The sequence below is a fragment of the Perca fluviatilis genome, chromosome 24 (assembly GCF_010015445.1).
Source record: "Perca fluviatilis chromosome 24, GENO_Pfluv_1.0, whole genome shotgun sequence".
Taxonomy (NCBI): Eukaryota; Metazoa; Chordata; class Actinopteri; order Perciformes; family Percidae; genus Perca; species Perca fluviatilis.
The window spans coordinates 8,253,986-8,271,808 of record NC_053135.1 but is presented as its reverse complement, the minus strand read 5'-3'; the positions used below and the strand labels follow the sequence as shown (position 1 = coordinate 8,271,808).

The 17,823-nt window shown below is 39.5% G+C and overlaps 1 protein-coding gene across 3 annotated transcripts in view; it reads right to left on the bottom strand.

Annotated features, from left to right (window-relative positions):
• The window catches only part of LOC120554593 (FERM and PDZ domain-containing protein 4-like), a 70,031-nt gene that overhangs the window by 39,815 nt on the left and 12,393 nt on the right, over window positions 1–17,823 (bottom strand). Inside the window, exon 1 of one of the 3 annotated variants that reach the window (XM_039793578.1) lies at window positions 8,053–8,509. The exons of the other annotated variants lie outside the window; for them this stretch is intronic. Coding sequence (XP_039649512.1) covers window positions 8,053–8,093 — 41 coding nt within the window. The 5' untranslated portion in view covers window positions 8,094–8,509. Of the gene's footprint in view, window positions 1–8,052; window positions 8,510–17,823 lie in introns of those variants that run through there. 3 annotated transcript variants of the gene reach the window in all.

The following is a 17,823-nucleotide window of genomic DNA, read 5'->3' as shown; positions in this document are numbered from 1 at the left end:
AGCAGACTGTACCTGGTTTAAATTACAGGCAGCGATAGAAACACAGGGAAGTAGATGGATGTGCTGCCATATAAAGGAGACAGATAGATAAGGGAGAGAGGGAGATATGCAGGATGAGTGATGTAATTTTATATACTGAATGAAACAGCCAACAGTGTGTTCACCCTGCCAGCCCCTCCTGCAGTGATCACCGACCAAATCCCTTAGGAGGATTATCCAGACTCAAATCAAGAAAATCATGCAACTTTAAGGGTTATGGGCAGAGAGTGAGAAAGAGAGAAATGAAGTGGGGGGTGGTTGCGCTGTAGCCTTGTTATTCTTTCTCCTCTCCAGCCTCTGATTTGTGTGTTTTGACAAGTGCTCTGCAGCGAAACGTCCACCTACACCAAATAACTGAACAACTACTGTAAATGTCTGCTCATATGAGCATTGAAAGAGTGATTGGTCGCTATAAAGGGAATGTCTGACAAAAAAAATTAAACATTTGAAGGTACAGCTCAAACTGCTCGTCTCATATTAGCTTCGGCTAAACTTAAAAGATTGATACCACTCTTAAGTCTCTTGTCTCAGACCAGAAGCAGGGGGAAACAGCTAACTTAGGTTTATCCAAAGGTAAAGCGATATAATGTGTTAATTAGTGAGCATTAGAGGTGCTGGTAGGCTGTTTTTTTTTAACCTTTGAAGAGAGCGAGGCTGGCTGTTTCCCCCTGATGCCAGTCTTTATGCTAAGCTAAGCTAACTGTGTACTGGGTGCACATACAGCATACATACATGAGAGTGGTATTTATCTTCACATGGATTGGATGGATTCGCATCTAACTCGCGTCAACAAAGTGTACAACTCTATTTCCCCTCCCCTCTTGCGGTCTTATAGAAAGGTTGATCTTGTGGCCCAAACGTATGAGTTAAACCGCTTCCAGTACAATATTATGATTAAAACTGAGGCAGAAATGACACATCAAATGTCTTAAGTATGACATTATTACAGGTTATTTTAAGCAATGAGTGCCCTGATTTGCTCAAAATTGAAAATGACTCGGAATATTCTTTAGGAGGCCATGGCATGTCAGATGGCTCTCGGTACAATGGAACTTTGCCCTCTGAAGTAGCAGCATGCATTGGCATAAAGCAGAAGGCAATTTGGCATGCATTACTGTAATCTGATATTCAGAACACAAACAAGCCATGCTGGATAGTTTCACTGCCAAATTCCAACACACTAAAGCCAAGATTTTCCCACACTACAAAACGCTGATAAAGTTACTGTCTTTGTCCTTAGGATGCATGGATAAGATAGATTAGGTTAATGTTCCCAGATGTGTGATGAAAAAACTGTCATTAGTCCGTAGTCCTAATAAAAACAAAAAGGAATATAGATCCCTCTCACTTGCTGCAGCTGTTTTCATTCCCATCTTACAATGAATGATTTATTACAAGCATTAAAAGGTGATAAATGAGCCACAACTTCTCATTAAAGTTTATGAAGCAAACTTGGCTTGTACTCCATTTGCAAACAGAAGGCTCAGAAACTGTATTATGACAGCTCATGGATACACAATGGCCATCTGGGTACAGGCAAAGTGCAGCTAACTTGCCAGTGATGCAAATACTCTCTTGGTGCCTGTTAGCGTTGCGCCATTATTCATTTTTGCCATTTTGCAGTCTGTCAACAACGGATGGAGCCAAATGTGTATAAGTGGGTGTGGCGAACATTCAGACCGGCTACGAAAAATGGTAAAGCATAAGGACAAGTGCAAGTGGTTCCCTGGAGGGTAAAGCTCTTGGAGAACAATTCAAATCAGAAGTCAAATAAAGATAAAAATGTGATGACATGCACACTTTAGGCATTTGCCTCTGTGTTGTGTTACTCATTCATCTACATTAATGTGACAACATATGAATGTTCTCAATTGTATGTGTTTTTTGGAATACTCCAGGGAAGTCCAGGGGAAAATAACATTTAAAAACTGTTTATATGGCTCCTTATGATTTGAAGAGATAGTTCTAAAATATTCTGGATGTTAACACTGTGCTTCACAGGCAATAAAAGCACTGGAGAACACAGTGTGTTGCTTTGGTATCCTTATACATTTCCTCAATTTCGGCTTTTTTTGTTTATTAAAGAAAAATGTTGCTTCTTTAACACACAGCAAAGCGAGATGATGTCAGGAGGATGGAGTGATATCTTACCAAACCACCAAACCAGACTATGAGCAATAGCTAACTAGGGGTGTGCAAAAAAATTGATTCCTATTTGAATCCCGATTCAAGCTCTACCGAGTCAAAATCGATTCATAGAATTCCAAAAATCAATTCATTTTTAAATTTTTTTATTGTATGTCTACTGCAATCACATGATAGATAGATAGATACTTTATTGATCCCCAAGGGGAAATTCAAGGTCCCAGTAGCTTACAGACATCACACACAACATACACATACGTCATAAACAGGATGATAAAATAACAAATACCAAACAAATCCACATGAATAATATGTACAATAAAAGATACTAAATAAAAAATCCACATTAATGTACTAAGGGATATATATATATATATATATATATATATATATATATATATATATATATATATATATATATATATATATATATATATACCTTAGTATATATATATATATATATATATATATATATATATATATATATATGGTAAAGTACCTACATTTACATACTGTGAATCGTTTTTTTAATCGAGAATCGTTCTTGAATCGAAAATCTATTTTGAATCGAATTGTGAGCCTAAAAATCTATATGGAATCAAATCGTGACATTTTGTGAATCGTGCACCCCTACTAACTAGTCCTCCAAATTAAACCACAAAATATGTTCACATCAACAACATCATTTGTCTGTGCCTTTCAACACTGTTACAAATCACTGTTGAAAAAGAAACCCATGTCATAATGTGACAATGCTACTTGTTTTGTTTGTTTGTCTTTATTATCTATACCTACCCTGTAAAGCGACTTTGAGTTCGTGAAAAACACTACATAAATTCAATTTATTATTATTATTATTGCCAGACCTTCCTCCACAGTGCTGCTGAGGAGTGTCTGGCTGGACAACCCAACATTGCGTGATGGGAGAAAAACATGCTCTGGTTTATTGGCATTTCTTTAAACCAATCACAATCGTCTTGGGCGGTGCTAAGTCCCAGACACAATGACGGTGCATCTGCAAAACAGCCTCGGGAAGGAACTTGTTTTGGTGGAACATTCAAAAGTTGACCCCTAACCCTAACCATGAACAATCCCGGAAGTGGAACGTTGTCGATATAGACTACCTGAACATAAACATATGTTGTTTAGGGCCACTTGCTGAAAGGACTGATGCTGTTATTCTTCTTGGGAGGAAAGTCTTGCCATAGCCTGCGGAACCACCCCTATCTCTTTCCTCATATTCTGGGGCGCCAAGTGTTAATATGCTTAAGAAAAACATGAACTTCAGTTCAGACATGATGGGGCCAAATACAGAGTTAGGAGCAAGTCATTCAGACTTTGGAAATAATATTCAGGATAACTAAAAGTTCAAAAACCCAACTGCAAACGTCCAGAACATACGTTCAAAAGTTTATGCTCACTAATATTAATTTCAAATGTATGTCAATGCTTTCGAATTGTCGGCTAAAATCACACCTCATTACCATTTAATCTGAAAAATAACAGCTGAGTTGGTGGTTTATCTTAAGGTCTAATTTGCTCCCTTAAACCATGGTCAAACTTAGGTGTATGAATGTCCTTATGAAAATATATAGAAATATTGTGTAGAAAGCCATAGCGCTGTTAAGTCTGAACCACTACAGACACTTGACTTCATTCTCTCTTTCTTTCCTTAGAAGAGTAGAGGATGCCCTCCAGATGCTAACCTCGTAGTGTTTCGGTTTAAGAGATTTGTCGTGAGCCATGTTTAGTGGGCTTAGAGATGTGACACATGAGTCAGGGATCATGCAAACATGTATTAACGCACATGTGCCCACGCTTTGTATTGTGTAGTTTGAATGTGGCATATGAAAGCACAGTGAGCGGGGATTGTTGTGTGCTGAGCTCTTTATTATCGCTGCAGCTCTGACTTCTAGTCTCCTCTGTCTTAAGATTGCTTAGTGTGTCTTGGTTTGTTCAATTCAACTTGTCCGGTAAAGTTTATTTGAATCAATTAATCTTGAATGAAGCATTTGATTACATTTTTGAATCGTTTGCCCCCGTGGTTGTGCATCATCAGGACTGGATAGTGTTGCTCAGGGTAAACCTCCTTTTCTGGAACAGAGTATTAAACCTCTGTCTTTTGAAGCACTTAGTAGTCTTGTTACAACTCTTCCTTTGGCTCAGTGCTCTCCACTGGCTCGCTTTGTGTTCCCATCCTTTTCAGTAACCATTGTCCGTCCTCTCTTGTTTCTTTCTCTCTCCCTTAAACACTCAGACTATCTGGTTGCTCCTTGGACTCTATGATTCTACTCTGCCTTTCATTTCCAACATGCGCTGAGCCTCTGTTGTTGCTGTTGACATTATGCATATCTTAGTATGAGTTGCATCGCATGGATCCTGACATTTCTTAGTCAATAAAATCACACAAATAACAAGACAACAACACACGCAGGCCTCTACCTGCTCACATAGACGGAGCAGAATACATCAGTTACAACCCCAAACATACACCCATCAATTATTGCCTCTGATATCAAGGCACCACAGGCAGAGGTGGATGTAAATAAGTACATTTACTCAAGTATTTAGGCTACTTTATACATCTACTCTGCTACATTTCAGAGGGAAATATTGTAGTTTTTACTCGACTACATTCATTTTATAGCTTTAGTTAGGAGTTACTTTGATTTTACAAATAAAACATATGATTAACTTATTAAATATGATGCATGGTTATAAAGGCCCAAATCCCTGGGAGTGTGTGAAGTTCCCCCCAAAAATATTTTCTTAATCTTGAAGCACACGATAATAGCTCATTATCTTGTGGGCATAAGATCGGGACATTGAAGGCTCCATAATTAAACACTCTGAAAAGGGCTTTTTGCATAGTGATTACTTTTACCTTTTACTTTAAGTACATTTTGCTGATGATATTTTTATTCTTTTACTCAAGTACAATTTTGAAGGCAGGACTTTTACTTGTAACCGAGTATATTTACATTGTGGTATTGTTACTTTTACTTAAAGTGCTCATATTATGTTCATTTTCAGGTTCATAATTGTATTTAGAGGTTGTACCAGAAAAGGGCTTACATGGTTTAATTATCAGAAAACACCATATTTTTGTTGTACTGCACGTTGCTGCAGCTCCTCTTTTCACCCTGTGTGTTGAGCTCTCTGTAGAGTGAGGCATCACACTTCTGTACCATCTTTGTTGGGAGTCGCACATGCGCAGTAAGTACTGCTAGCTTGTCAGTTGCAGAGCATGAGGGAGTGTATGGAGTTATATTACTTATGATCAGTGTTGTATAAAGTACTAGAAAGCAATACTTGAGTAAAAGTACAAGTATCGTACTAGAAAAAGACTTCGGTAGAAGTGAAAGTTACCTTTTAGAATATTACTTAAGTAAAAGTCTTAAAGTATCTGATATATACTGTACTTAAGTATCAAAAGTAATTTTCTGATATTTAATGTACTTAAGTATCAAAAGTAATTTTCTGATATTTAATGTACTTAAGTATCAAAAGTAAAAGTAAAAGTTTTTTTTTTAAAAGCAAGCGGTTAGAACTTTTATTGTGGCTTTCTTATAGTAAAGCATAAAGCATATTCAGGGACTTTTCAGGCACAATTCTCTTAAGTTCAAAGAACAAACAGCATATGTTTAGAGCTGACATCAATGTACAAAAACATTTCTTCCAACACGGGTGTATGACGTTATCTTCACCACTACCCTGTTCACCGAGTTCACCACTATCGTCGGGGTGGTCGCAGGGCTCAACATAAAAAAAAATCCCCACTGGCCCCAGGGGCCAGTAGATCAGAGTTTTGCTGGCCCCTTCTACATTTTTACTGGCCCTGAAAGAAATATCATAGGTGATATTGGAAAAGGACAAAAAAGCAGGAAAAAGGCTAGCCACTGCCACTGGATGTTGTGCCATTAGCAGCAAAGCTAGACCAGGGGTCATCAACTACATTCAAATAAAGAAAATAAAATTATACCTAATACGCATCATCTTGTCATCTTGATATTTTCACTTTCTTACTAAATTAATGCTATATTTTTTACATTAGTAAGCAAACCCCTAAAAACATGGAAAATCCATAATGATAACTAGATAGGCTGCTTAACTAGAAAATGATCTCAGATTAGTCCTGTATGCCTAATTTGAAATAAGACGATTCTGTTTCTAAATAATACAACTGGCAACATCGTCAACAATGAAGACAACGTCATACGTGCATATTAAGTAGCCACGTGTATTTGTTTTGGTCTTATAATACATCCATAGGTTTACCGCTCCGCGAGAGGATGGGTCCGTTTAGAAATCAGCTACGTTTACAAGAGTTTGTCCAAAGTTCAAGATTGGTTGCAAATTAAGACAAACAGTTAGACTACAAACGGACATCTTTCATTTTAGCTCGTTTGTAAAGTCGCTGTTTGCAGAGTAGAGCTGTGTTTGCACAGCGCGGTGGACGAGAGTGGACAGCGCAGACTGAGATATGGTTTCTACGTGTTTCTGCCTGTAGAACAGGTAGGTGCGTTATTGATAAGTATTGACACTTTAATCATGGAGGTTTTATTGTAGGCTACCTACTTACAGTAACGAGTGTAGCGTTAGTTCATCTGCGCCATCGGCGGTAAATAATCCTCGGTAACGTTTCCAGTTAGTAGCCTACATGTGCTGCGTGTAACGCACACACCAGTGACTGTGGCTGCAACCAGCCCGACATACGTTTTTACTGGCCCCGGGCCATCGGGCCATTGCTTATGTCGAGCATGGTGGTCTACGATAACGGGAGGTGCTCCAGTAGGTGCTCATGCTTCCATGGCGGTTTGCAACAAACAAGCGCTGAAATAGTAGCGGGCGCGAGCGTGCGCGTAATGCAATCTAGGAGCAGCGATTCGCCAAACCTCCCTTATTGCAGTCGCACACATTTCTTCTAATTTTATTTTTTAGTAACGAGTAACGAAGATGCTTAGTGGAAATATAACGGAGTAAAAGTATACATTTTATCTAGGAAATGTAGTGGAGTAAAAGTGAAAGTTGACATAAATTTAAATAGGGAAGTAAAGTACAGATACGTGAAATTTCTACTTAAGTACAGTAACGAAGTATTTGTACTCCGTTACATTACAACACTGCTTATGATAGTAATATAACTCCATAGGAGTGCCACTATCAGCTAGGCGAGCATTATAACGTGTGTTACAAAGTGACGCACGTTCGTCACGGAAGTAAAGGCTGGACTACAACAGAGCTGTTTGGAGCAGTTTGTGAACAGTGTTTTCTCTGGAAGTCCCTTTGGGGTGGACCTTGGGCTTTTTCACTTTGTAAACCTATAACGTGCACAAAAAGATATATAACACAATAAAGGAAAGGGGAAAAGCCAAAAAGCATAATATGAGCACTTTAAGAAAAGGTTCTTAACACTAACCACTAACGACAGGTCACATATCCATCTGTTTTGGGCAACATACATACCCGATGCAGCTTCCTATTTTGCTTTTGCTCCATCAAACATTCTGTCTAGCCTTGTAACCAAAGTCTAATAGTAATTAAAACGCTTTCATTTCATTTATTGTAAGAGAACTTTTGGGGTAAAACACACCCAAGAGGAAAAAGTGACTGTAGCTATTGGCTATTCCAATCAGAAACTTGTTGAGGCATGACTTGTATACCCTGCAAAAAATGATTGGCCTAACAATACATATTCACTGTCCAGACAACTTCACCTGGAAATATCTTGAATACAGTTATCTTGATTTTGTTCCCAAGGAACTGGCATTTGTCAAGAAATTGGAATAAAAGTAAAAAACAAAAAAAAGAAATAGAGTTGTAGTGCCCTCAGAGGACAGCAGTAGAAGAACACACAGACACACTCACCCAGACAGCTTTGGCATCTTGGAGAAACCAAACATGTCCATGTGGTCCTGCTAGAGCGAGCTACGTGCCAGAGTTTAGGTGCTCCACATCAGCATTCTAATCCACATCCCAGACAATCCAGTTTCAACCCGGATCCATATGAAGAGTCAACAAAAGCCTTTCGAACACAGTATTTCTCAGTTTAGGAAAATACACTCAGATGGCAACAAATATCACCCTTGCTGAATGCCCCATCCGGTGCGCAGACAGTCCAATTCCTTGCCTTTCCACAATGTTGCGTTCTTAAGTGATGACATAGACAGTGAGGGTCACCCCCCCTCCCCCCTTCTCTCTGCTCTCTGGGACGAGTCAGCCCTTTCTGCTGCTCCCCACCTGGCTTAGTTGAGCTGCAATAAGCCCACTGTGTGTGCTCTCCATCTCAGCGCATGGTGTAGTGCAGTGATCCTAGCCGCGGCAAGCAGTGTAGAAGAAAGGAGGAGGGAGGGAGAGTGAATGGAAGAGGGACGGGATACAGAGGGAGGGAGGGAGGGGGGGGCACAAAGCGAATGGATGACGGATGCTCTGGCTCCAGCTTTGCCCTCTGTTCATGTGGGCTGGGCAGGGCAGAGAAGAGGAGAGGAGAGGAGGCAGAAGAAAGAGGGCTGCAAGAGCAGAAAATCAAGATGAAAGATGAAGGAGGGACAAGTAAAAGTGCATTGGTTGTAAAGAGAAAGCAACTGAGAGACAGAGAAGGGGGAGGAGAGGTGATGGGCAGAGGAAAGCTGACTCGGCAGAATGGGCCGCTGATGGGAGCAAGACCCCGTCTCTTAGTTTTTTTTCCCCCCTCTGCTTGGTTTTACTAAGTGAGCTTGTATGCATGCACAGTCTCAGGCTTGCATCATCACCATGATGCAAGCATGCATTAGTCTTGTAGACCACAGATGGTTTCCTTGTTCATTCTCATCCAGAAGGAACATTTGGCTTTGGATCATTTTTCAGTCCTCTTCTCTAATGAATGGAAGAAATAAAACATAATGTAATCTTAGGCAAATTAAACACTGTAATTCCTGTGTTTCCAAAGCACAAACTACACTTTGAGAATTTTCTGTACCTAACATATTTATCTGTTACTTTTAAAACCTTATTTGGACCGATAACCAACGTGTTTTAATAGACTAAATAGAAAATTGACTTAAAACAGTCTGCCTTTTGTTTCTGATAAGAACATTAAAGGACTCTTATTTTTTTGTCCCGGATGTGCACGCGCACGCACGCGCACGCACGCACGCACACACACACACACACACACACACACACACACACACACACACACACACACACACATACATTCCGTCATAGAGCCTGTCATCAAACCCTAACAAGTCAGAGCCTCTTGTGTGTGTTTGTGTGTGTGTGCACATGCACAGATGGCTCAGCCTTCGGGAGATGCTGCTCCTGCTGGCCCCGTGCCACAAGGTGCCAAGGACAAACTGCAAACGAACCTCAGTGGTGATGATAAACTTTAATTGGACGCAAAAAAGCAGAAAGTATGTTTAGCGTCCCATTTAATCCAACTCAACTCAACTGGGTGTGTAATGAAAGGAAGTGCATATTTTTCACTTATCTTATGACTGAAAGGAGTAAATTTTTCTTACTTGTTATTTGAGTGCTATTGGTTGCTACAGGCCTGTAACAGCACAAGGTAATGGGAATCCGGATCAAAACAGCTTGTGGGTTATTTTATTTACTGGACCTGGTGTCCCCAATATCAACAGACAGTTGTGACGGGATAAGAATTAGTAGTTTGGATTCAGGCGTTTTCTTAAATTTGTAGATACACAGCTGTGAGGTCAGGACAGCGGAGGGGAGACATAATGACAAGCGACACATGAAATGAGAGAAATGGAAGCAGATCTTCTAAAGTTGAACGCCACAAGATTTACGAAGTAATAAAAGTTATTCTGATGGTTGGGGACAGTCTAATCACTATTTATGAGCATGAACATTTCTCTCCGGGGAGCAATGCAAGACTGCATACTTGATCACATTAAAAGTTTGAGACTTTCTTCTTTAATAGAAAAGTTTTTTAAGAATATCGCTCAGACTGTCCCAGAACACAGAGACATAACATCATTTTCCGTCTTCAAAAATGACACTTTAAATGACTGTCAATCATTTTCTAAAGCATGCTACGGTGTCACAGATTTTTGCAAAGAATGGTGAGGTTCTCTAACAAAACTAAGACAACTAAGGCTAGCGGCTTTTTAAAGTTATACTGTATATGCACAGCTGTTCCTTATGCTTAATGCTAATTCAAACCTCTACTGTAAAGGAACTCACAAAACCTAGGCCAATGGCATCATTAATGCCAATAGAAAATAGCCTAAAACCTACAACACACTTTTGATGACAACTTCCACTTCTGCAATTACTTTTAATTTGGCCCTATGGAAATGTTCTGTATGTTTAGTGTTTGTCTGTAAATGTAAATAAAAGGCACGATGTCGGTCCCCTGCTCTGAGTGCAAAGCAGTGACGGCAGAAAGCATCAGGTTTACGTCAGGCAGCTTTGATGCAAAGACTCTTTGATGACCCTAACCTTCCCTTAGAAGAAAAAGCACTTCATTAATCTCTCAATGGAGAAAAAGCGCACACAAAGCACATGCACCCACATACATCAAACGCACTTTGTGGGAGGCAATATATAAAAGGCCTTGTGGCCCTCTCATAATTCCATACTGGTTTGGTCACATCCCATCTCAGAACGAGACAATTTAATGAAGACCCCTTTTATCTGTACATTCAATTTCCGGCCAGAATGTATTACAGATCTAGTGTTGAGCTTTTGGATAACAGTTGATAGAAATCAAATCTCATCCTTGAGCTTCGAAATTAGGCAACTTTTTTTTCTTTTTTTTAATAAATGTTTGTGTCAGACTGGTGCTCTCCATATGGGAGATTCTTAGATGAGTGGAGATCTTTAAGTCAGGGGAAAGCAGAAGGTAACCAAAATAAATAATAATAAGCCAACTCTGCAGCAACTGCCCCAACCAGATTTCAAATGTATTTATCCTCCATCAATATATTTGACGTGACACATTGGCAGAAGAGCAAAGAACAACACGCATCTTGTTGCATGCAATAGTTCTGCATCTTGATAATGATGATAAAGCAGTCTGACTGCTGCTATGGTACTAGCTTTTTGCTAGCTGACACAGATCCTGTACTAAATACATGGTCTTAGTATTCCCATGGCTGTGTTTGGTTCCAGTGTGGGTAAGTGAGAGGAGTGGTACCTTTAGGTTTAAGAGATTTGATAAAATGATTGAGGAAGGAGTTGCCTAATTTGAAATTGACAGGATAATAATAATAATCTAAAGGGAAGCAGGGATCTATGAGAATGGATCGGGGCCAAGAGGCATAAGGGCTGAGAGGGAGGAGTGAATGACGAAGTGAGGGAGAGTGAATTAAGTTTTGCCAGGGTCCACAAATTCCCATTTTATTATTATGACTTATTTCATAAAGGGATGCAAAGGACAGGACAAAGAATGAGATGATAACCCATGATGTTTTCCACTCACTCCATTGAACTAATTGTGATTCTGACTTTTGTATGTGTTGCTCTTCTTCAAAAGTAGGAAAGACAGCAATTCAGGTCAGGAAAACTCACACACTAAATTAATAATAAATATGCACAAAAGCGAAAAAAGATGGTTTATTCAACTGGTTTCTTAACTTTTTGAGTGGGGTGTGTGAAGGACATGCAGGGCCTTTTACTTCTAAGCTGGTAATTTACTTCCACACCTCACTGATTCCACCTCCAGTGACTTGCCCACCCATTCAACCATTAAAATGTCTCTGAAAATGTTATGAACCGTGTTCCATCTCAGAGGGACTCAAACAGTGCCGACTTTGAAAATTGCAATATGAAACATAACCACTCATACATACATACATACATACATACAACATACAAGCCAAAGAAAGTTGCAACTCGACTTTAACGCCAATGATCTGTGACTTCACTATGACTTTAGCTTTCGGATTTGGAATGACTTGATATCCTTCCCAAGCCCCAGAAGTGATGTTATAAGTAAGAGACTCAACTGTTAATTTTCCTGTCAACTGATGAATCAATCCAACGCATGCGCCGTAAGCAAAATGGAAAGGTGCATTTGGCAGACCAGCACACAGACAGACAGGTGGTACCTCAGGTTGTTACAGTCAGATGCAAGACTCTGCTGCGATGGACCAGAAAACTGATGGCAACAGTCAAATCAATCGGATCAGAAACAACAAATGGTTGTAATTGTGACACAGGAAAAATGTACCAAGGCACACATGATCATATTGTTTTTGAATGTTCTATAAATACAAAATACAAAAGCATTAATTATTGCGGTAAATCTGCTATACTAACTTTTCCTTTGTTATGGATTTTAAGATGGCAATAACTTTGGTGAAGGGGCACAAAATGACTTGTTCATAAAATGAAAATCAGTAATTACAATAAACTAAAAATGACATAATTGGTATTCTGTTCACCAGCATCATCATCATGGATTTTCTTAAAAGCAATTTTATCTTATCTTTTATTTATTTATTTATTTTTGATATTCTATAAGCATGTTTTGGCATGACAACTTATTTATTTCTGTCACTCCAACAGCTGCCTCACGGTCCGTCAGGCCCTTTTGACCACCTCTTATATTAGTCTTCAGACTTCATGATAAAACCAGTACAGCACAGTCATGCTTTGCTGACATGCCATTAGCAAAATAATCTGTTGGTGTTATCACTGGGTGTAGGAGGGATTAGGATGTCGGGAGATTGTCAAACAACAATCCACAAATGGTATTTGAAAAACTAAAATACATAATAATGCAGCTCACTGATTATTATCCTAACTAAAATACTGTTTTCAAATTGCCAGTCTGCTAATTATTCTGCCTGCCAGTCAATTCTCTCTATATGCGAGAAATAAAGTCAGACTATCCACAGCTTTCCTTTGTTCATCTGTCCTATAAAATCCTATAAAGTAATAATCTTTTCAGTCCACGAAGGTTTTAAGCACCTAACGGACAAAATAGCAGGACCTCTCTTTTATCTTTTAAGGCTGCTGTCTGATCTCTCCTCTCTGCCAATTTAAAGTAGCGATTCTTATTACAGTGAGGATAGATAGGAACGCTACGAGCATCCCACTGCTGGTTTGTGTCCCATAGAGATAAGAAGAGAGAAGGCAGTCTGCCCGCCTCTGTCCACTAATGAATAACAATATAGCCCAAGGTCACCATTCAAGTGTGAGTGACTGTGAGAGAGAGAAAAGTGAGAAAGACAAAGCATGTGTGCTGCATTATTACACACCAAATTGGCATTCAGCACTCCTTCACCTTGCGGTCTATGGTTGACACACACACATACAGTTAATCATTAACCTGCCTGTGTGTGCGTGGTGTATCTGGATCTAGACATCTCTTCTGTCTCCTTCAAAAGAGCAGGGTGTAGCATGTCCAACAAAATAACCGTCATAACAGTATCCTGTAACGACATTTTCACTAGAGGCTGCTTCATGAACAATATTGTTCCTCATGCTGTTAAACATGTGGCTGATCAGGCTGATTATAGGTAATGAAGTGATAAGCTTTGTTTGTTTTTGTAGAATTTACACCTTGATGACTTTGACATTCCCTTGAGTCTGAGTGGTGGTGTTCGTGCATAAATCACTGTCACCTCTGCAACAGCCACTTCTCTACATCTCACTACTTATTCTGTATTCTGCAGAACAAGTAGAGCCAACACTATCTGCTGCAAAATACGGTTGTGTACAACCTTTGCAAATTATGGTTTGATGGAAATGCTATTGCTACCTGGATTACATTCACTGGCAATGCTTTGTTTCAATTCATGAAGAGTGACTTCTTTATAGTGTCACAGGGAGGAGGTCAGTGTGGGTGGTGTGGCATAGAAAGCACAAGACTCCGTAGACCGAAGTCCTGCATCCCTCATATGGTTAGGTTTGGGCAACTAAAACACTCCGTTGGAAAAAGTCATTGTGTCTTTTTTTTTTCATGCCTAGCATTAGCTAGCATTACGTTTTTCATTTAACCAAGACCTTTCTGGAACCTTAACCAGCTGCCTTGAGTATCCTAAAAATATGAATCATACTTCAGTTACCAAAAGTGAATTACTTTTACTTAAAAGTCCCATATTATGCCAATTTTTTAGGTTCATACTTGTATTTTGGGTTTTGTACTGGAATATGTCTACATGCTTTAATGTTCAAAAAACACATTTTTCTCCTCATACTGTCTGTCTGAATATACCGGTATTCAGCCTCTGTCTGAAACGCTCCAAGTTAGCGCCTGTCTCTTTAAGCCCCGCTTCTTAAAAAGCCCAGTCTGCTCTGATTTGTCTGTGTTTCCGCATCTTCCGCATCTGTGCTCTCAGCGTTTCTGTCCATTTTACCTATATATAGTATAGTTTTGACATCACAACCGTACTTAAGTACTGACGGCTCGCATAAAGGCACCGTTTCTGAATGCAAGCTTTGTGCCTTTCTCTGTAGATTGAATGTTTTAATACTTTAACAGTATTTAATATAGCACCTCAAACTGCTTTATAATAATAATAAAAAAAGCCTTGGGGAGAGCGGTGGAAACAACTAGAAGGAAGCGCTTAGCTTAAGCCGCCCACACATGATCCGCTATAAAACTTCTCTGTGCTGGCCGTTCCATTGTTTTCCTATGGCCAACTAGGCGCAGCGCTACCCTTGGCCCTTGACCCTTGCTCAAAGTGCAAATTATTTCAACTTTGACCTCGTTGCCGCTGACCTTTCAAGGCACAACCAATTCCAGAACGTTCCTGCGCTGCGCTTTGCGTTTCTGCTCTGCGCCCTACCTCACGGATTTGCCGTGGATCATGTATAGCTTGGGACCCGCTGGAATTCGCCACCGAAGTTCAAATTATTTCAACTCTGACCTCGTTGCCACTGACCTTTCAAAAAGCAACCAATGAGATAAGGAGGTAGCCATAAGCGATGATGACGTACTGTATATCCGCGGTGCACTTTGCCTCTGAAGTGTCTGCCCTACTGTACGATCTGCGCCCTACCTGCGTTTTTTTACCACTAAACATATGTTTTGTAAATAAGCATTTACTAAATCAGCCCATACAACACAACAAAAACAAGTTACAGGATAAAAACTGTTTCTGTCCACAGTAATATATTTAATTTAAAGCTTCCCTATAAAGTTTGAAACCACTAGTGGTGCTGTAGATCAACGTTTTGATGAGCGGGCCCCTGCACTGATTGTGTCTTGTGATCACATGCACCCCACAAGCACAAGGGGGCAGAGATACAAGTTGATCTTGCATATGTATCGGAAAAGCAGTGCAATAAGTATAAAAGGAGAAGCCTGCAAACCGTGCAAGGGATGCAAGTTTAAAAACATTTAAATAGTTTTGTGAATGGTTCATGATGAATATAAGACATATTTGTTAGCCTTTTTTACCATTTACTTCACCAGGTATCTGTAAGTTATCTTTCTTTTCATTTTTACAGGTGGTGTCTTGTTTCAAATAAATGAATACATCATGTCATACTCTGTTTAACTGTGTCACAGCAATGTGTGAGGCATTCAATCGTAAAATTTCCTCATCCTATAAATTAATAATTTTTTTAATGTATACCTGATTGCTCTGTAACATCCAGTCTCCGTAGCCCAATCCATCATCATAGAGTCATTTAATATGCTGTCCAGTTCACACTACATCATAATGATATATGAATACAATAAAAGTGCAAATCAGACATTCATTAAACTCTCTGTCTGTCACCACACCAAAGACACATGCATGATTTCCCAGCATGCAACAGAGTGGGGCCAGGCGTTCCTAGCCAGCTCCCTGTCATTACAGGGGATAAAGCGGACGGCACCCTTCGCATGCACACACACACACACACACACACACACACACAGCAACTTTATGTGACTCATCTAAACAACGAGATCATAGAAATTCATTCCCGTCCCCCTTTAATCCGGACGGCAATCTCTCTCTTTCTCTCTTTTCCTTATGACACAGGCCTAATCTGATAGGGCAGACAACACTAAAGCAAGAGAGGGGAGGGAAAGATGGAGGGAGGGTGTGAGAAAGAGGAGAAATGGACTAGATTGATACAACAAGGGGGAACAAGGGAGGTGTATGTCGGGAGAGATGATTAGGGTTTGGGGGGGAGAGAGAAAAAGGTCAGGAAGGATAAATAGATGAACGGAGAGATGGATATTCGAAAATGAGGGGCTGTAAAATGAAGGTGTGATGTGGGAGATAATGATGGATTGGGAGAGGAGAGTGAAGGATGGAATGAATGACAGAGATGGGAAAAGGGCAAGTGGAGACGCAAGGAAGGGGAAGGGATTATATGACAAGAGGAGGGGACGAGAGAAAAGATGAGAGGAGGAAAAGAGAAGTGAGAAGGCTTATACTTTATCTATACAACATAATGCTATTTGAGTTTGAATAAATCTGATAATCGTATATTGTCCAATAGTCTTTTTTACACTATTTTTTGATACGGATATCTTAAATGTGTTTAATAATTTGTAAGATATGACCAAGATATGTATAAAATAGGAATATTTTATAGTTTTAACATAACTAAAGTCTTTTTTTTTTTTTTTTACAGTATCTGGTGACAATTTCAAAAGTATCTCAAACATATTTCGACATTTCTGTGCTGCAATTTCTTGTTACTTATATCAGTATCGGCACATGCATCAATACTGATATATCTCCAATAAGCTAAAATTTGGCCAATACAAAAGCCGGCTGAGTTATCGATCTGACTCAAATTGACTATTTGAATCTCTCTCTCTCTCTCTCTCTCTTTATTAAATAAAGGCCGCAAAGGCAGATCACACCTAATCCATTGTACCAGACACGGATCAAGTGGGATTGCCACTTGTTTTGAATCATTAAATGCACACAGGTTGGAAGTTTGACAGTCTAAATAATACAATGCATGCTAACAGGGGCATACAATGTCAAGCCAACATTTGAAAGTTCAGTTCAGTTTAGTTTCACTGACAGTAAGTTCATCTGTAGACAAAGAATATATTGTAAACTTTTAAACTAAGCCTGATGTTTGACATCAAGGACTTTTCAATTACTTTCAGATCACTGATGTATTTTGGTGCTATAGTTTGATTAAAACACACTTTCTATCCATGCATTCATTCTTACTTACATCACTAAACTTTTAAGACCTTCTTGGTGTTCCTAAGGATAATATCCTGTAAAATGTTTCCACAGGTCCATGAGAACTGTGTTTTTATATTAAAACTAATGTTCTCCCAGAGCAGCTGAGTTTTTATCTGCCTGGCATACCTGGTGTACTTGGCGGCAACACAGATTGTTTCTGACGCAATAAACCTGTTGAGTGCTCCATGTGGGTTTAAACAAATAATACATTTGGCTCAGCTTTTTGTTTCTTCCTCTCTGTCTCTTCCTCTTTCATCATGCCTCCCACTGTCAGCCTACTAAACGTGCCTATTCAATAACGGAGCTTGTCGGGGACACTTATGAGATAAGGAAGAGTAGGAAACGATGGGAGCTATTTGTCACCTAACTGAATATTAATAAGCTGCTGGCTGCCCCAGACCCGTGAGCTTTTTGTGGGCTCCAATGGAGGCGTGCATGAGATGGAAACACACACAAAAAAACATATTCCACGCAAACATGTTTTTTTGCTCTACATTTACTCAATAGCTACATGCCGTGCACATATTCTCAT